This window comes from Manis pentadactyla, chromosome 4 (genome assembly GCF_030020395.1).
Source record: "Manis pentadactyla isolate mManPen7 chromosome 4, mManPen7.hap1, whole genome shotgun sequence".
Classification (NCBI taxonomy): Eukaryota; Metazoa; Chordata; class Mammalia; order Pholidota; family Manidae; genus Manis; species Manis pentadactyla.
This window is the reverse complement of record NC_080022.1, coordinates 173,942,696-173,963,092: the sequence shown is the minus strand read 5'-3', so window position 1 is coordinate 173,963,092 and position 20,397 is coordinate 173,942,696. Positions and strand designations below refer to the sequence as shown.

At 51.5% G+C, this 20,397-nt stretch overlaps 1 protein-coding gene across 1 annotated transcript in view; it reads left to right on the top strand.

Annotated features, from left to right (window-relative positions):
• MAPT (microtubule associated protein tau) overlaps nucleotides 1-20,397 on the top strand; it is a 92,479-nt gene that overhangs the window by 46,662 nt on the left and 25,420 nt on the right. The window contains 5 exon segments of the mRNA XM_057501589.1: nucleotides 4,317-4,475; nucleotides 8,504-8,590; nucleotides 11,091-11,177; nucleotides 14,904-14,969; nucleotides 18,545-19,612. Coding sequence (XP_057357572.1) covers nucleotides 4,334-4,475; nucleotides 8,504-8,590; nucleotides 11,091-11,177; nucleotides 14,904-14,969; nucleotides 18,545-19,612 — 1,450 coding nt within the window. The 5' untranslated portion in view covers nucleotides 4,317-4,333.

The window sequence follows — 20,397 nt, the reverse complement described above, 5'->3', positions numbered from 1 at the left end:
ATTTTATCTTGTTTCTAAACTTTTAATATATTAAAGGACTATGGTATCCATCAATGGATAGGTGGATACACAAAAGGTGGTGTATCCATACAATGAAATATTACTCAGGGAGCGAAGGGCTGATGCTCTTCATCGGTGGATGGATCCTGAAAACACAACATTAAGTGAAAGCAACCACTCACACAAGGCCATGTGTTGAATGATTTCATTTATTTGAAATACCCAAAGGAAGTAAATCCATAGAGAGAAAATAGCGAAGAGGCTGACAGGGATTTGGGGGATGCGGGGAACTGCTTAATGGACACAGGGTCTCTTTTTGGGGTGAATGAAATGTTTTGGAACTAGATAGAGGTGACGGTTACACAACATAGTGAATGTCTGAAATGCCACTGAATTATGTGTTTTAAAGTGGTTAACTTCCTGTTGTGTGAATTTTACCTCAATTGAAAAAATTTTTAAAAAAAAAGGAAGACTGGGTGGCAGCACCATGATTTGATTCAGGGGTTCATCCCTCCCAGTACCCCCACCCCTTGCCCTGCCCTGCCCTTATTGCCCCTTCCCCTGCAGGCTTCTTGGTTCGCCTGCCCCTCACCACAGTGGGGACACTTTTCTCCCTTCTGCTGCCCCTCCCCACTCGGCCCCTGGCAGGGTGGCATTGCAGGGGTGCGACCCTGTAGGACGAGGCCGTGCGCCGCTCAACAAGCCCGTCATCCCCTCACAGGCCTCAAATTATTCATCTACAAAATGACAGGCACAGGCACCAGGACCCTCTGGTTCTTGTTTTCTCTTGTCAGGAGGTAGTACTTTTCCAAGGGTCCCTAAAAAGTGGCCCATTTTAGTTTCCAGGTTTAGCTCAACTTGTGCCTCTCCTAAAATTATCTTCCTTACCTCCCACCCTGCTGCCTCCAAGTCACTGCCTGGGAAAGCAGGAGGTAGGAAAGCAGAGAGAGAGAGTGGTTGCCTTAGAAGAAGAAGAAAACCAAGTGCAGGAAAACAGCTCTGGTTTGTTTATTTTCCTGTCTGTGTGTCTCTCTTAGATTACAGGGATCCCTGGGGTGATGACCATGTCTAGTCTGGGCTGTGGACCCACCTCAGAGCTGTGCTTATTTTTGTGTTTTTCCAGTCTGCTGTTTCTGCATGAAAGTCGTAGGGCCGGAATGTCTGGCTGTGCCACTTGTCAGGTGGTTTACACGTCCTGTGTGCAGTGCTTCCAGATCAATCATCCTGCCCTTGGCCCTCGAGGAGAAGACCACAGTGGTCAGAGAGGAGTGTGTGTCTCCTTAGATTTTCCACCCCTCTCTCGAAGGAGGCAGGGCTGAGACTAAGGACCTTGGCTTGGCTCCCAGGGTCCCCTGCCTCTCACCCAGGCCTGGGCTAGAGGGGTCCTGCTGTCTTGTGACCAACCACCAGGGCTCCTGAGCCGGAGGACACAGGCCCACTCGACCTACTTAGAATAAAGTGTCAGAGCAGGAAGGGAGCTCAGGGGCTATCAAGCGACATTCTGGGGACAAAGAAAGTTGAGAGATGTGACCTGGTCACACAGTCTCAGGGTGTCAGCTCTGGGCTGCACTCCTTCCACTCCCAGACCTGTGCCCCAACAGTGTTTTGTGGTCCCGGATGGAAGAACACACGGTAAGGGGCTGCTGAGGGCTCCGGGAAGACGGGCTTTGCCTCAGGGAATGGCCACTGACTGTGTGGCCTCGGGCAGGTTCCTTCCCAGGCTCCTCCTCAGCCCAACGGGAAACACGGTGTCTGTGATGATGATGATGACACCCACTCAGAGGCTTGCTGCACGGGTTCGCTCCTTGGGGGCACCCACACGGGGTAAACGCTCCTCTGACAGGGGCCATGGGAACCCCGACTGTATGCCAGGCCCTGGGCTACAGCTGTAAGTGACCCAGACAGGTCCCCCCCCGGTGGAACTTGCATTCTTGTGCAGTGTTTGTCTGAAGACTCAGAACAAGAGTTACTTCATTTTGCTCTCCAAGGACGTCTTCCTTCTGTTTCCTAGTTTCTGCTTGTGTGGAGTAAACTCGTAGGGATGCTCAAGAACATGGACTTGTCTTTCTTAACATGGCCAGAAGGTACTAAAAGATCAGCACAGGCACAGGTGGCCCAACCCAGCGTGTTGAAGAGGCAGCTCCCGTGGTCTCACTGAACGGGACGGCCCATGAACGTAGGGCATTTGCCATCTGGGATTGGTGGGAGGGGCAGGGGCAGTGAGCCTCCCTGCTTAGAGAGTTCTCCCACGTAATTCTTCTCCTCTCTTGATAGTAAAAAAAAGTCTTTAATTAAGTCTCAGCAAGAAGCATTGTGCATTTTGGTCAGCCCCTATATTCTCCAGGTGGATTTTTGCATTTGATGTTGGGTTTTCTTAAGCTGCTTCTAGAGGTTTCCATAGGGTGCAAGTCAGGAGAAGGAGACCTGAGGTCCTTCCTGGGACTTGGGGCAACACCACACTGTTCTGGGGCCTGGCGACATGCATGTATGGAGAAGCCTTTCAGCTGCCAGGCTGCCTGCTCAGCCCCAGGGAGCAGATAACAAGGCAGTGGGTCTCACTTCCCCGGCTTCCAGTGACCCCCTACCAGCAGCACCGCCCCTGCAGGGCTGGAGCAAGCCCAATAGCAAGCTGAATGGATTACAGGCTCGGGTGGAGAAATTGAATCATCCTTAAAAACATAGGCTATTCACTCTGCAAAATAAATAAACGTGCTTCTCATGGGCCAATAGTTTCCTTTGGTGAAACAGTAGAATGCATGTTTTAACAAGTTACAGATTTAAAGTAAAGAATGCAAGCAAAATTTGAATATAGATAAGAACGTAAAGAAAAGGCAATGAAAGAAGGGGAAATGGCAGCACAAATTTTAAGAATTAAAATAAAGACTGCATTTGGATTAAGATTATGAAAAAATTATGAAAGTTTCAATTATAGAAAGAAAAGATTAAAAGAAAAGTAAGCAACCTAAAAGGCTAGAGAGATGATCATGTAGGGAAATATGTTTTAAAGGGATTTCAAAAGGTTCAAAATAACTAAATGATCCCCTGAGCCACTTTTGCAATGCTTCTGTAAGTCTAAAATTACCTCCAAAGTTAAAATATCAATTAAATGAAAAGCTGACATGAATCTTGGGTAAAAATTAAAAGCAAAAATAATGTAACAATATAAGGATGTAAATATATGTAAAATAAGTCACATGTAAATAAAACTATATTCATTACACATATAGGTGCATATGTATGTTTATTATATATACTTATGTAAATATATAAAAATTAATGTAGGTAAAATAAGCCAAAACATAGCTGAGATTTTTAAAGGGTAAGAAATAAAAATCACCGCCGAGAAGTACAAAAGAGAGGGAGGAAGTGAGACAAACTAGAACAGGGGAGTTTCAAAGATATAACTGAGAATAAATATCAAGTAGAAAATGAATGAGATGAATAGATAATTTTAAAGGACAATATCCAAGTAAAAGACAGGAGACTCAGATTGGAAAAGACTGAAAATCAGTGGAACAACCTAACGTAGCATGAATGACCCATAGCAAAGTCCAAAAGTTCAAAGTTATGTTATTTTTAACATAAAGAACTAACTATTCTCCATACAGATGAGGGCAAAATGTGAGTAAATGGTCGTTACCGGCGGGCCCTGTTGCTGGAGCTCTGGGAAGGAGAGGGTGCAAGTCACTCAGCTCAGAAGCCTCAGGCCCCCAGGGGCCCTGTTCGGGACTGCTCGGCCCAGCCCTTGGGGTGCACACCTGGGAGTCTTGGTGGGTGCCTGTGAAGGGAGAGCAGGCCACAGCCCTGACCTTGGGGGAGCCCCCAACTCAGAGCTGGGGGAGTCAGGACACCCGGGTCAAGAGTTGGTTGTGCTGCACAGTTGCCCTGCGACTGAGCAATCCTGTTGCTTCCCTGTGCCTCCTCTTCCTCACCAGGGGTGCCAGGCTCTTCCTGTTTGGTCCTACCCTCCCTTAAAAGAAAAGATCAAACCACTAGTCAGCAGCATTTGTTTTTTAATGAAGTGGGAAGAGTGCTGGGCATAATAACATGTCAGGCCCCATGAACCCGACCACCTGGTGGTTTTGAATATGGGCCAATGTGATGCTGGCGAATTAAAGGCGCACATACATGTAAATAATCCTTGGGAGCATGGGGCAAGTGGGGCCTCTGATTGTTGGGGAGGTAGGAGGAGGCAGAAATCCATCTGCCATGGACTGGGAAGGTTGTACCTCCCTCTCCTGCCCCCACCCCACCCCGCAAGTGCTTAGGTCCCTGGCTTCACATCCTGCCCTCATCCTCCCATCTTCCTTCCCCAGGTGGGCCTTGAACCAGGATGGCTGAGCCCCGCCAGGACTTTAACGTGGTAGAAGATCATGCTGCAACATATGGGATGGGAGAGAGGAAAGACCTCCCCTCTCAAGGGGGCTACACCCTGCTGCAAGACCGTGGCGGCGACGCGGACCACAGCCTGAAAGGTCAGTGCACAGCCCTCCAGCGCAGGCCCAGGCACCTTGGGCATCGAAGCCAGCTGCTTGCTTCGGGAAGGGTTGGCTGGAAAGGTTCACTTCCAGATTTTGAAAGAAGTTCTAAATACTTTATTGTGTTAAATTGTCAGTAGAGTGAAGCCTCTTAATTTGAATGGGACAAGATATTGCCAAATGTGAGGCTATTTAAAAATAGACTTTCCAGTGGAGAGCTTGCCGCCTGAGTGGATGTAGTGTGATGGTTGCCGGGGCTTGTCACACTAAGGCAGGGTGCTTGCTCTCTCAGGTCTGTAGCCACACCTGCTAACCTATAAATCAACAGTATTCATTAGCATGCAAAATCCATGGTTTTATGCTTTATTTTTATCTCTTCCATACAAGTCTATCTGGGCCCTATCCAGCAAGAATTGGTTAGTGCTGAGATTCCTAGTGTACCTTCATTAATAACTTCTAAATATTCCAAAATACAGTCGTATAGCCATAAGTCCATAGCCTTATTGCCCCATTGGCTTGCCTTGTCCTTCCCCCTTCCAAACTGTCTTGGCCACTGAGTTCAGGGACCCCTATGGAACACACAGAGCCCTCTCTCCTGCTGCACAATGCAGCCCCAAGTCACTGCTGGGAGCACCAAGCCTTGGCAAAGCAGGACTGCATCCCTGCCCTCCAGACCCATTTCTAAGGAGACAGAAGGGCAAACAATCTTCTCCTCTCTTTTAATGCTAAAAATAGTAGAGCACTTTGTAGCCTGGGATGTGGGGTAGTGTGGGTAGTGGACGGAAGTGGCGGAGCTCCAAGGCGGGAAGGGACCTCCTCTGGGAACATCTGTCCAGGAAGGCTCCCTGCAGGAGGTGGGGTCCCAGGAGGTCCCTGGGTAGGGAAAGCGCAAGGAGCGGTCAGCCCTACCTTGGAGCAGTTTCAGGACTCACTGGGGAGCCCGGTTTCAAAGACCGACTTCAGTCTATCAAGGTGTGGGTGGAGAATGAGCTGGAGTCAGGCAGGACTTAGGGAATCAGACAGGTGGGCTGCAGACTGGAGGAGCAAAGGCCGAGTGGTATGCTGTCCAGGGAGCTCAGAGATTGCCCTCTGGCTTTCTGGGAGCCCTCCCAACCCGAAGTGGGGCGGAGAGGGAAATGCCTGCTCCAGCCAGCATTCCCAATGGGCCAAAGCACTCCTGCCAGGTGTCAGGCATGGTGACAATAAATGTGCACTCTGACCTTTCCCGGACCATAGCCTGGCTCCAGCCAAAGCTGCTAAGTTGCTGCTTCCATGGAGCTGGGTTGCTCCGAGTCAGGAAATCTGTTTTCTCCTTTAAATCCTTCTCAGCCCCTCCCTCCCTTTGTTCCCCACCCTATTTTCCCACCTATCTCCCCTTCCTCCACGAGGCCTTTCCTACTTCCCCCTTTCTCTTCTGCCTCCCTTTTCCTTCTCCTGCCCTCCTCTCTCCCCTACCATCCCTGTCCAGCCCTGACACAGGAGCATTAAGTGAGGGGTGGGTGGCCCCATGACCTCAGTCCCAAGGTCAGCATGGCAGGCTGCCTGCTGAAGCAGGTTGGATGGGGACCCAGTTTGCCTCTTTCCCTGACCAAGGCCCTAAGAGCTCCGTCCCCTGAGGACCTGAGCCCACGTCCCCATACAGGTCATTATTAGATGGCTGCTTTCACTTTCAAATGTCCCAATTTGGGTGATAAAGTCTATGGGTGCCCAGCCTAGCCCGGAACCTCCTGAAAATGATAATTGGGGCATTTCTGTGGAACTCTACTGCTGGCAAAGGCTTTTGTCCGCATTCCTCTGGTGATGCTCACAATAACCAGTGAGGACAGATGTTACTTTCCTCAGTTTACAGACGACATCTGGAGTTTCCTCCAAGATCACGGGGCTAGAATAGGTGCTGCAGGATCAGAACCTGGGCTTGGCCTCAGCTCTGTCTGCCTCCTGGCACTCTCAGCCAAATCTCCTTGAACACCACCTATTAATTAAATGCTCATGGGTGGACTCCAACTTAGAATCACAACATACTTAATTCTGCCCCATACGAGTCATGCCAATTACATTGTATTTAGGGTAGACTGGTTTAAAAATTAAGTTAAAAATACATACTATGTTGCAACAAATATACCATAATAATGTAGGATGTAAATACTAGGGGAAACTGTGTGTGGGCTACAGTCTCTATAGCATATTTGCAGTTTTTCTGCAAATCTAAAACTTCTGAAATAAAAAGGTCATTTTTTTTAAAAGTTCAGGAAGAAGTGTTTTTCACCACTTATTTTTTGAAGGAGAAATTAAATTCAATTTGTTAAATAAGAACAAGTTAACCAAGATATTTTGTGTCTCAGAATTGCCTCAAGTATGTTTGCTAAAACTCAATTCTTTGACATATACAGGGTCAAATGTTCTATGATAAAACACGTATATATATCATCTATATGCAGAATTTAAGTTGCAAACTGTTTTGTCACTGCAATGTCAGGAAAAAATTTATTCGAAGATAATTTGCTTAGCCAAAAAATATACTTCCCAAGAAAGCAAGTGACACCTAAGAGATTTTCTGTTCTCATCAAATTTGTTCTTGCCACTAAGGATTTAGAATGAGTTATTTTTATATTGGAAGTGAGAGGTATGACTTGGCAGAAGGTGTCAGTTTACTAGCAACGTTTTAGATAAGTGACAGACTACTTTGAACAATGGCAAGAAACCACATGTAAAATACTAGAACAAAGAGCATTTAAGTGGATGCTGAAACTTGCAATAGGACTAGATACAACCAAAGAGGGCTGCAAAGTGGGTGACAGTTGGTTAAGATAAAATACTGCACCCTGAGGATTAAAAGGTATCCATGGGTTAACTTTTTGTACCATCCAGATAATACATTCAGAAGAGGCTTCTTCTTCCTTCCCTCCCTCCAAGAAATTTAACAAGGATAATGCAAACAATGAGGATTGCAGGCTGGGGACAGATTGGGCGAGGGAGTGGTTGGGGGACAAGCATGCTTGGGGGGCACCATCATGCCCGTCTGCACCCGTGCTCTGACAGTTAAGGCTGGTCCGTAATAGCGAGACCTGGCAGGCAGTCTTCCCCACCGTGTGTCATGACGCTTCCTTACCAGGCAGTTTTGTCCAAAGCCTTCTCAAGGCAGTTTGCAGGTTTTGCAAGCTCCAGGCCCAGGGAGCTGTGTGTGTGCTGGGGGCTTGTTGAGAGTTAGCCCTTCCTTGGCTGGGTGGGTGCGGCCAGGGCTGGGTGTCCTGGGACGGCATTTCAGCAAAAGGGTACAGGGTGTCTGATCTCAAAGTGCACTTGTACACCACTTGCCTTTCCTCATCTTGGGGCTCTGCCTCACCCCCATCCTGAAACTGACTCCAAGGCTGCCCTCACCCCCAGGTGGGGTGCTTTCCCAGAGTCCACCAGAGCCTCTTTGGCTTCAAATTCTGAAAGGAGTTTTCTTGTAGGTGATTGTGGCTGACATCATTTCAGGTGTAACTCAGGGCCTGCTGGTCAGTATTTGCTGGGCGAAGTCCAGAGAAGCAACCCAGTGCCCAGTTAGAAGGCAGTGTGTCTGCCCTGCACTAATTCCTCTTCGGAAGAAGGAGTTGAATCTCTGAGTGTTTTTCCAAGGGTCTACTTGTCATTCATTAATGGCAGTGACCTCCCAGTAACCTCTCCAGTAAGGAAAGACCCAAGCAGCAGGTTTGCTCGTGGCTTAGCTCTCTGGTACCTGCTCTCCCTTTTAAGTATTAGAGCTTTTGCCTCAGTTGGAACCACTGGCTGATTGAAAGGCAGTTTCTCCTCTCACCCAAGAACTACACATGACCCACATCTCTGCCTGATGACCCTGGTGTAGGGGTGCAGTTGTGTTGGGCTGGGGGTGGGACTGGTCCCCCTTGTGATTTTATCACATGGCCACGGTCCATCCATGCTGGTGCTTTCCAGCTCTGAAAGACGCTGCTCCTGAGTTCTTCCTGAGGTCAAAAGTGGGGGCAGGAGAGGCAGACATTCTGAGGGGCTTACTATGTATGTTCCAGAGTCTTCCCTGCAGACCCCCGCCGATGATGGATCTGAGGAACCAGGCTCTGAAACCTCTGATGCTAAGAGTACTCCGACCGCCGAAGGTGGGGCCTCCCCGCTCTCACTGCTTCGTTCAGACAGCTCCTTCCATGCCTCCAGCCTGCGCTTAGCCATGCTTTGAGCCCATATGTGCCACCCTTGCTGGCTGCATTTGCTGCCGCCTCTCCCTCTGACTGAGAGATATGCTTGTTCCATGCTTTGCAGGATGGGGCTCAGGCCCCGGAAGGCTGGAGCCAAGCCCTGCTCTGATGCCTGCGCGCTAGGGCCAGGTATGGGCACCATCGTGTGCGCTTTGAGGCTGCGCTTGGAGAGGCTGGGATCCGTGGCAAAGCAGGGCCCAAACACAGCTCTACAAAGCCCCTGGTCCATGTCGACTGTCCACCCCAAACTCCTTCGGAGGCCCCCACCCACCTTGCTCTTCTTTCATGAGCCACCAGGTCCCAGAGCAGCCGTTTGGCTGAGGAAAGGGGCCGGTCTGTGTACATGTCCAGGCTCACACCTTAGGACTGGTCTTGGTTTAATATCCTTAATTTCTTGGACTCTGGGTTTGGCCTGAGCCTCTGGGCCTCGGCCTCTGAACCTTGGTTGTAGTGTGAGTTTTGACTCATTTTCTAGTCCTCTCTAGACATTAATTGTCTAGATTACCACAAAGCTCTCCATGTATTTCCTGAAGGGCTCCCTGGTCCTGATTTTGACCAACTCTCCTTGCTTCCCATCTATGTCAGTCAAGACTGTGTTTGTTTGCAGATAGGGAAAACCCAGCTGACTGGGCCATAAATATGAAGAGGCTTATTTGTCTCACATATTGTCAAACATAAGATGTTTGGAATTGGACAACAGCTTCCCAGTGTCATCAGTGCTCTTCTTTCAGCCTTGATGGTTGGATTGTTGCCTCATGGTTGCAAGGTGGCTGCTGTATTCCAACTATCACCTGTGCCTTCAAAGCAGGAAGAAAGTAACAAGGCAAACTGGCCAAAGGGGACCTGAAACCAAGTATGTTCCCATTTTATTAGGAAAACAAGCCCTATCTGATTTCTACTTTTGTCTCATTGGCCAGAATTGGGTCTCATGGCCATCCTTGGCTATAAGGGAGGCTAGGACATCAAGCATTTTGCTTTTTGGCCTTTTTAGTAGGAGAAATCAAGGGAGAAGGGCACTGAGAATGGCTTTTGAGTAACCAGTCTGTGGTATCGCCCTTTGGTCTGTCCAGCCTCCCCAAGGAGACTCTAGTTCTGCTCTCAGGACTCCTCCTGGCCCTGCCTATTACTGGATGCTGTGTCCCAGGATGGGAACCTGGCCCAGCATCTCCCCAGGCATATGCCTTTGAATGAATTCAGAAAGCGACTGTAAAGGGCCTGCCAACTGCTTGGGATAAGGGTGCATCCATGGAGGATATAGTAGGTGTGGCCCTTCCCCCAGGCTTCTCAGCTTAGGGAAGAGAATACCCAGGCCAAATGCTCTTTGCCTTCCTTCTTAGAGCAGGAGATGAAAGACATTTCCCTCTAATCTTGTTAGGACAGTTCTGCAAGTTGCCTACCACCCTGAGGAAGTCCTGAAACTCTAATGCCAGGTTTCCTGCCAGCTTCCCAGATCGTGGTTTCCAGCGCGCCATCAGCCTTCCTCTGGAAGAATCTTCCAGCCAAGTCTTGCCGCCCTCCGGACCCTGGACCGTGTGTGGGCCGCAGCTGCAGCTCAGCTCACCCCACAGGGAGGGCACCCTGCTGGGCCGGGCTCTGCAGGGCTGCTCCCCAGAGGACCATAATTAAAATGGCTCCATCTAACTCAACTGACTCAGGCTCTTGAGAAGCTTTCAAAGCTAATGACTCCTTATGTTTGCCCAGAACGGCCTGGGAGTGTGCCAGGGCATTACTTGGGGGAAGAAAGCCAATTTGGAAGTGTTCATGGTGGTAAGAGACCAACAGCAGCTCTTGGTGGTGGTTCTTTCACCTCCAGCCTCTGCTCTGATGGTGGGCCCATCGGCAGGCCTGTTGTCAAGCACCCAACTCTGGACAGGACTGGCCTGTCCATTGCCACCCAGGGACATCTGTGCTAAAACCATGGGTCATGGCCTCAGGGGAACAGGGAGGTTCCAACTGGAAGAACATTTGGAAGTCACCCGGTGATGATACTCCCGTTTTGCAGACAAGGAAACTGAGGCCCCAAGAGGATTAAAGATTTGCCCAATCATCTGAGACTCGCAGCAGTGATCTGATTTTCAACATTTCTTCTTTAAAAACCCTAGGGCCATTCTCAGCAGTTTCTCTCATTGCAGTGTTTACGTGGGGGGTGTCCCTGCTTTCTTGGCATGTGACCTGGTGTTTTGTGAGTAGTGCCACTCAAACAGTGCATTAACCTACTTCCTGGGGGAGGCGTCAGGCCGGAGCGCAGCCCTGGGCCCTGCTTTGTGGCGGCGCCTTTCTGCATGCAGCTGCATCCTCTCCTGCCTCCCTCCTCCTCCCTGTACTGCTCCCGCACAAGAAGCAAGGTGAGGGGCATGGGCTGGCTCATGCCATGCGCCCTAAGGGGACTTTCCGTGGTTTCCAGACGTGACAGCACCCTTAGTGGATGAGGGAGCCCCTGGCGAGCAGGCAGCCGCTCAGCCCCACACGGAGATCCCAGAAGGAACCACAGGTGAGGGTGACCCCCAGGACTGGGTGTGGAGAGCCCCTGCTGGGTGCCCAGCTGACCTGCTGGAGGAGTGGGTGCGAGGAGGGGTCATGCTCGCGTGCATCTGAGTAAGGCAGGAATGTGGGGAATGCCCGCTTCTGGGAATCTTGGGTTGTTCCAAGCTTGAGACCTTGATGCCCTGTTGCTTCCGTGGCTGCCTGCCAGCCTCCCAGAGGGCAGAGGACCTCCTGGATTCCTCCTAGCTTCGCCTCTCCTGTCGTGGCCAGCACATCAGCTTGGCAGAGCTCTCCCAAAGGTTGTCTGAGGCAGGTAGACAGCAGGTCCTGCCTTCCTCAATCTTGTGTCCATCCACCCTCCTGCTGGGGCTCTGCCCAGTGACAGGGTCAGCTCCCAGGGGCTGATTTATCCCCAGGACCACCCCAGTGCACAGCCGGGTCCAGATGACTGACCCACACCTTTGCGGGACCTTAATTGGACTGAACTGCTCTTGGAGTTCAGTAATGTAATCTACCATCCATTTCCAGGACCGTTCTTTCAAATGTATCTGCATAGAACAGGCACCTGAGACTGTCCAGTCAACACAGGCGATGGAGAGTTGTGACTCAGACAGGGCACCAACCAGAAATAGCACTGGCCTCAGGGCGCCAGAGGCCATCAAGAGCTGCCCAGGCCCTTAGGAAGCAGCTGGCTTAGCCCAGAGTTCTTGCTGTCATTTCCTTCACATCCTCTGCATTTGGCTTATGTAAAGTCTCCAGCTGCTGGCTTGGCAACTTGGAGAGTGCCCAGCGAGAAATGCAGAAGAGCTCTGGACAGGATTTCACCCACAATGGAGAGTGGGGAAGCATCCCCCTAGAGACAGTGCTCATGGCAGCCATCTGGGGAGCCTGCAGCCCCTTCTCAGGGCTCACATATCGACAACGCTCGTGCGGGGCCCCAGCAGCACCCCCGACTCCTTCAAAATAGTTTCTGCTCTGTGAGTTGGTCTTCTGAGATGGATGGAGGGGGGATGGCCTTCAAGCCAAGCGGACCTCAGCCTGGCAGTGAAGGTCATTTGAAAGCCATGGACTGACTCATGGGATGAGGTCCCGGGCAACTTGATTGTCTCCTGCTGTCCCTTTACTATTTACTCAGTGGGGAGCTCTTCCTCTGCTCAGGACAAGAAATCTAGTTCCCTCTTGAGTTTCTGATCATTCCTAGCAATCAAAAGTACTTTTGTCTCCATAGTCACAAAACAGTGCAAAATGCTCATTAGAATGTCCCATTCGTAGTCAAAGCTCATTCAGGGCTGCAGCCCCTCCTTTCTGGGGCTGGGGACAAGGAGAGGATGGGGGCAGGGAAGTTCCTGCTCGGTCGGCACTGCTGTGAGCTGGTGTCACACTCTCTGCAGTGTGTAAAGTTAAGTCTCTCTGGTGGAGACCTGTTTGGATTCTTCCAGACTCCCCTATCCCAGTTACCCCCGTGAAGGTGCCTCCTGCTGAGCACGATTCCAGCAGACATCCCCTCTCTCCTCAGCCCCTTGGAGTCAAGATCCATCCCAGCCTCACCTCTGCTGAGGTCGGCCTGCTCCTGCTGCTGGCCTACTGGACATGGCCTAAGGTGCCCCATGCCGATGCTGCCCTGTGCCCATATCAGGTCTGTGGGAAACATACGGGCATTCTTTGCCCAAGCAAACACTGTGCAGACTGGTCGCAGAGCTGCAGTTGCGCTCCTTTGCTCCACCACCAAAGCAGGACCAGACATCCCTCTACCTCTAGTTTTCAAGGTGGGGCTCTGATAGCAGCCCTCCAGGTCTCTAACCACAGGTGACATACACCAGTGTCTCCAAGTGGGGCCTTGAGGCCCTTCCCTGAGACTGAGATAGGAGGTGGCCATATAGCCTCTCTCTCCATAGAAATCTTCCTCAAAAATCCTCTCTTCTCTCCACTTTACATCCTCAGTGAGATGGGGAGGGTTAGAGCTGGGGGGACATTTTCTCAGCTGTTGACTTTGACAGTATGAACCTCAGCTTCTGCCATGTCCTGTGTGCTGTATCTTGGGCTCTGCTGACACATCTCATTTGAGGACCATTTGGGGGTGCAGTGTGGCCACCCCACTGCAGGAATCCCTCCCTTGCAGAGATGGGAGCCCCTGCCTCTCAAGGCCTCGGGGATATAGAGACGCCACATGGTGATGCGACAGCCTGGCTGCTGTCCCGCACCATCCTTCCCTCTGGCCCCTCTGAGCACACTCCTGCCTGGGAAGCAGGGATAGGGCAGGGGGTTGTCAAAGAGTGATCAGCAGCCTCTGATTTCTGACTCGTGCCAAGGCTGGAATATCGCCCCTCTGCTTTGGCATGCAAAAGCAGGTCGCCTTCCCAGCGCTGCGGTGGTGGCACCATCCTGGCGTGCCTCCTCATCTTCTCTGTCTCCAGGACTCTCTGCCTTTTAGCTGGACCCGCTGACCCTCTGAGCCTTTCTTCTACAACCTCGTCAGAAACTCAGACCAAAACTGTGCTCAGAGTCATGCTTCCCAGACAGCTGGCTGTTGTCAAATGACAAGGAACTGTCTCCGTCAGACCTCATGGGCAGCAGAGTGTCAGCTCATGGGGGTCCGGAGGGTGGGTGCCAACGAGCTGGCAGATGGGAGCTGCCTGAGCCCACTGTGGCCCCGGCTGCCCTGGGACAGCCCGCAGGCTCAGCGTTTATGAGGCCGCCCTGTAGCTGCCCAGTCCCCCGGGCATCTTTCCTGTCCCTCATGTGTGCTCTCCACGGTGGTCCTGTGCTGGCTGGTGGTGGGAACTTGGCATTCCTGTTTTAGATGTAGAGACTGAGTCACAGGTCTGTGAAAAAAAGATGGGTGGCCTAGCCAGCAACTTGTAGGCATTTCTCAGGGGAGGTGGTCTCTCTGTCACTGCCCGTCAGGGCCTGTTGGTTCTGCTGGGGCCATGAGACCGGTGCGTGTCAATGTGTTGGCCACCTTGTCGCTCAGGAAATTTTGTCTTCTTTGTTTGGGGTGAGCTGTGGCTCCCTATGTAGGAGCCCAAGACACCCCCAAAACTGCTCCCTGGCACTGCTGGCCTCCCTCTAACCGGGTAGCACCTATTCTGGCATGCTAGAGAAAAGAAACTGAGCAGCTTTGGGGCACCTACCATATGCTAGGCTCTTTGCTAAACACATTCACACAAATCCTCATATTAACTTTCACCACCTTCCTGCAAGATGAACCACTCTCATCCCTCGGGGTTCTGGATGAGGAAACAGACTCAGAGAAGTTAAGTAAATGGTGGTGCCTGGGTGTGAACCTAGCCTGACTCCACAAGCCACACCTGGTCCTTCCCTGCACTTGGGCATCCCCAGCGCACTGGCAGGGGCTGGAAGTGCAGCTGCCACTTGGACACGGCTTCTGTGGCCGTGGCTGGGCAGCATATTGCTTCTCAGACCCCACCCATTTTGTGTGCCTTTGTTGAGTGGGGCACTCAGGACCCTGGGTCCCCAGAGATCCCTTCCTAATAGATGGTGATCGCCTGTAATGTGTGTGTGTGTGTGGTGGGGTTTGTTTAGTGAACAGTTTTCATCGACATCCCCAGCAATGTCATTTGCAAAGAACCAGAGGTGCAGCCCCTTGGTGCTTATAAAATGTGCCTTTCCTGGATGTTTTCAGAAAAATACCAGAAGATGCAGAGAGCTTTGTTTCTGGCAAGCAGTAACTGTCTTTGCTTTTATCTTCTTCATTTGCTGACACATAAACCAGCTGAAGAAGCAGGCATTGGAGACACCCCCAGCCTGGAAGACCAAGCGGCTGGGCATGTGACTCCAGGTCAGTGGGCTGTAATTGTCTACCAAGACTGGGGAGTTGGGGGGAGGGAAATGGCAACGCTCCGATGGACTTCATCCTGAAAAGCAAATTTGAACCTGGGCCCTAATTTGTGGGTCCGGGAGACTTTTAGGAGTTGTTTCTTACCAAAGATGGGCTATTCAGATATAGAAAGAGCTTTAGCCATTTTTTTCCCTCCTAACACAATTTCTGAGTCATTCCTAAGATATGTAGTGTTGTGGAAGAGGCTGGCCTTGTCCAGCACAGGGAGTCAAGAATGAATGCCCAACAGAAGCACAAGGATGTATGAGGGGAGATCCTTCTGCAGGCTGCCGCCAGGCCTGTCCTAGCAGCACAGCCGTAGCCATACCACCACCAAGCTGTTCCTTTTCGACTTTGTTCTGTGCAACCTTCAAGCCTTACTATGACTTTCTCCAGCACCAAAACTGTTGTGTTCACAGAAAGCCGCTTCCTATAATCAGTTAGCATAAAATTAAGAACTTAATTGTTAAATCCTAGAGATTCCTTGTCTTGGGAAATGGAGACCTCTGATACAACATAGGCTGGGTGTGTTTTCTATCATTAACTGCATACATGAACTTGAGAGCCAAGTGTATACTGTGGAAGCTTCTAGACTGCAGAAGAGCTGGGAAGATGATGTTCGTTTCTCCAGAAAGTGATCCAGGATTTGTTCAATGTTTAGCACCGCCACTTGGGCCATCTGGCTTTAGGAAGTCTCTGGGCCCAAAGAAGTGTCTCACTGAGGGTATTTTGAAGCCTAACCACACATTGCTGCTCCCAGAGGGTCACTGTCCCATACTGGGCTAATGTTTCTCATCTTCCATGGTGCTGGAAGGTGTGTTTTGTTCTTAAGCTTACAAAGAGTTTCAAAAATATTAGAAGGGATAATCAATATAAGGAGAAACCTCAGTCTATGTGTTAAACAACTAGAATCCTGCCTGCCGTTTCTTTTGAGTCATGATTTTTAGCTTCGGTAAAAATTAGAGGCCTTTCCAACCTCTGGAAATGGTCATCTATTTGGTCATCTATTACCATAAAAAGAAGGGAATATGAGATTTTTCTACAAATTTTTATTGCAGGCTGTGTCTACATGTCCCTAAAACATACACCATGCAGCATTATCAGGCCAACACTTTTTCTGAAAAATTTACTTTTGTGCTAACTGAATTCAGTGCCTGTGACAGTGGCCTACTATCATATAAATATAAAGACGAGCACCAGATAACATCTGCAATGGAAAATGATCCCCAAATCTCTTTCTACCTCTGCTCCCAAGGCCAATATTTAGTGCCTTGATTGGGACTGCTTATCCAAACTGTCACACCCAATTCCCTCCGGTGAAACCTTGTGAAATCAGACACACTGGTGGTCCACAAACCCATCTTATTGCCAAAGGCCTGTGGTCTATTGGGTATTAAACAATCAGATTTAGGAAAAGCTACATGAACAAAAGCACAGTTATTAGACCTCTTCTTACTGCAGAAGGAAAACCTCTGGCAGCCTGTGTTCATGAAGTGCCTAAGGCAGAAAAAGATGTTTCAGGATGGCGCTGCAGTATGCGGAGAGTGAGGTGTGGGAAGACCTTACCCACGTCCTGCCCACATCAGGGGGTAGACCTTGCTTCTGTAAGGGTCACGAAGACCAGGCCTCCTGAGAGGGGCGCTGGGGGGTGCTGGGGATTTATCTGGACTCCTGAGGCCATTGCATTGTGTTCATCCAGATACTGTTCACCTGGACCTAACCGCCCCCCACCTCTGGTGATTGCTACATTTAATACTTACTGAGCACATGACAGTATTCTGGGACCCAGAAGGCTATGCTTCCAGCCTGGTTCCTTCACCCAGGAGTGTAATTGCATTGTGTTAGTTCCTCATCCATCGACATGCACACACTGTACAATCATATATTGATGACTTTTCAAGGTATGTTTACTCTTTATGTTTGGGGCCCTTATCTCTTTTATAGTGAGGGTCTTTTAAAGCCTTGCTGTTTATCAGAGTACAGCAACATCCCAGTCAAGAGCAATCTCTAGGAAGCTCTGAGAGGAAAGCTTTTTCTGAAAGGCAGTGGAGCCCTGGGCTGTCGGGGAAGTGTAGTGCCCGGCAGCTGTTCTGTTTAGCTGGGTGGCTGATAAGAAGCCTGGCGCAGCCTGCTCAGCCTGTCTCCCACCATGTGTGGTGTGTGTGTTTCCTGCATCTCTGTTGTTGGGCTGTTCTTCCCAGAGACGATCAAGGGCCCCCTAGGGAGCCTGTAGGCCTGCTGAAAGCAGAAATCAGCACAGCCAGTTCCTCCATGCAGGCTTCATTTATTGATCACTGCTGCGTGGCAGGCACTGCGGTCGAGGCTGGGAGCATGGAATGAATGAGGTCATGAGCTCCGGGCCCCAGGGTAAGGGTGAGAGGTGAGGGTGAGCTGCGGCCAGGCCTTTTGGTGGTGAGCCAGCAGGCAGCTGCACAGACTCTGCCTGGGTGGGGCAGAGAGGGACGGTCACGCCTTGCCTGTGTGTCTCCCCAGCTGCACACCTGTGTGGACACATGCGGTCTCCTCCCTCCCTCCCCTCCCCTCATCCAATCTCTTTCTCTTCCAAGACCCTGAATCCTTTGGGGTTCTGGGTTTTGTGTTGAGGAGGGCTGTGGAGTCATGTGGGTTCTTCTGTAGGGACTACATGGGATGTGTGAGGCAGTGGGAATTTTTTTTTAAGGTTTATTAGGAGAACCAAAGAGCATAACTCTCCTGTCCTTGATACACAGTCAGGCACTTTGAGGAGGGATTCCCGTTGCTTGGGCTGGTGTGGCAGGTCGTGGCGCCGGGTGGAAGCCATGGTCCTGTGCACCGGCCACGCAGAGCCCTATACGTCGGTGCCCTGCCTCACCTTGTGCAAAAGGCCTGTCAGTGATCCATGACCTGGATAAATCTGAATCATGTTTCTTTTTTAGGACTCCTGTGGCAGGTCTATTAATAAAGATTCAAGCCCTGAGGGTGAAAAATTGGGGATTTTCCAAATCTATCAAGAGCATGGGCTTTGGGTACTTGCTGATTTCATTTGGCAAAAAGGGGGTCAGAGAGCAAGGAGGAAAGGGGGTCCTCGCTGCACCCAAGTCAGGTCCCATCGGAGGCCAGAATCTTCAGGAGGCTCAGTGTCCCTGGAGAGAAGTTTCTGTAGACAGTGGATTAAGCACGAGGCGCCTCTGGATATGTGGATGTGCTACGAGCCCAACCAGAGCCACTATAGGCAGAGGAATAACACCGGCGCTAGACAGGCCTCCAGGTCACCAGGTCCAAGCCCCACATTTACAGATGAGAAAACTGAGGCCCAGGGCAGGGAGGTGCTCTCCCAGGGTCACCAATGAGCTGATGGCAGATAGACCAAGAGAGGGTTCATTCCAAGCCAAGAAAAGCAACAAGGAGGAGTCCCGAGCGTGCGCTTGGGTTTCTTGTTCAGTGGGCTTTGTGACACCACTTAAACGTCCTTTTCTTATTTCAAGAGTGTGTTCCACCTCTTAAACAACTAACGCTCCCTTGCTAACCTTTTACCACCACTGCCTCTTCAAACCCAGAGGAGCTGAGAGTCCCGGGCCAGCAGAGGGAGGTGCCTGCGAGGCCCCTGGCCAGTGGGCTTAGCTCTCAGGTCCAGCCTGGACACAGCGAAGCTTCTTGGGTCTCTGTGCTGCCTCCAGGGGAGAAACAGCTGGAAGCTCCCATCCTAGTGAGCTCTACCCGTTCCCAGCATCATCCCGTCTGCCGGCCACCTTCTCCAACAGGAGGTCCTCGGGAGCCCCCTCAGGAGTGGGGACCAATTCAAGGCGACTGGGCCGAGGAAGAGCTGCTCTTCCCAAAGCCCTCCTACCCTGGCCGTCTCCACACGGAACCTGGGAGCAGCAGGCCTGACCGCGAGAGCCTCCTCAGGGAGCCAGGGCACCGTGGGGCTGAGACTGAGGGTCCCGCCCGCCAGTGTGTGTCTGACATGCAGGGGGCTCCCACCCTGCCTGAGGGCCCCACGGAGGCCATGCACCAGCCTTCAGGGACAGCCTCCAACCACACAGAGGGAAGCCGCCATCGCTCTGAGCTGCTGGAGCGCCTGCTTTTGGGAAACCTGTACCAGGAGGGGCCACCGCTGAAGGGGGACTAGAGCAAAGAGAGGCTGGGGGGTGAGGGCGTCGATGAAGACCGTGACATCGACGAGTCCTCGCCCCAGGACTCCTCTCCCTCCCAGGTCTCCCCAAGTCTGCAGAGCTCCCCAGTCCGAGGTGGGCCACCCCCCGAGACAGTTCACAGAGATGAGGGTGCCATCCCCCTCCCTCTCGATTTCCTCTCCAACATTCCTACAGAGACCCAGGTCTCAGAGCCCGACGGGCCGAGCTCAGGGCCCCCGGCAGAAGGGCCCGACGCGCCCCCTGAGTTCCTGTTCCACGTGGAAATCAGAGCCAACGTGCAGAGGGAACAGGGACGTTCAGAAGTGGATTTGGATGGGGCTGCCCTTCTAGGGGCCCCTGGAGAGGAGCAGGAGCCCCTGGGCTCCTCTGAGGGAGAGGCCACAAAAAACGCTGACCTTCCTGACGCATCAGAAAAGCAGCCTGCAGCTGGTCTGCCGGGGAAGCCCGTCAGCCGGGTCCCTCAACTCAAAGGTCTGTGTCTTGAGCTCCTCCGCTCTTTCCCAGTGACCTCATGTGCCATCCAGGCTGCAGGCACAGCCACCGAGCTTCCAGCCCCTCCTTGACTCCTGCTGCTTCCAAGGCTCCTAGGGACAGCCACTAAGCCAGCCACCTGGACCCACTGCTCACCCTTCCTCGGCCTCTTGCCCCTCACGCTTGCCGTCGTTCTGCATGTCCCCAACACCCCACCCAGTGCTTTCTGCCCCGTTCATGTCTCTGACCACTTGGTTTATCCATGACGGTCCGTCAGCCGTGGGAGGAGGTTGGTGTGCTGCCCTCCCCAGAGAGGATAACAGCTATTCCCACTTTTGAGGGCTGATGATGTGCTTTAAATTCATTGTCTGGAAGCGTCTCACTCTCCCAAGTGGGCATAATTAGCTCCACTTTGCAGATAAGGAAACTGAGCTAAGAGAGGTGAAGGAAGTAACTTGCTGAAGGTCACCAAGTAATAAGCCCCGGGGCCTTCCAGAAGGTTCTGAAGTGTGCCCTTCTAACCCAGAGATGCAGAGGATACTCCCAGTCTTCCGCTGCCCTTGTCAGCGGGCAACACATTGCATGCAGCTGTGACGTAAAAGCGTTTGGAGGTAGCCAGGAGCCCGTGCTGAGCCTTTGGCCCGGCAACCTCCAGCCCCACCCACCCTGCCTGTGGCAGAAGAGAAACGAGATCTTCCTGGCCAGGCCCCCCTCCTCCTCCCTCAGTGTGCTGGGATTGCAGGGGTCTCAGGCCCAACTCTGTGGACCACAGCAGGCTTAGGAGC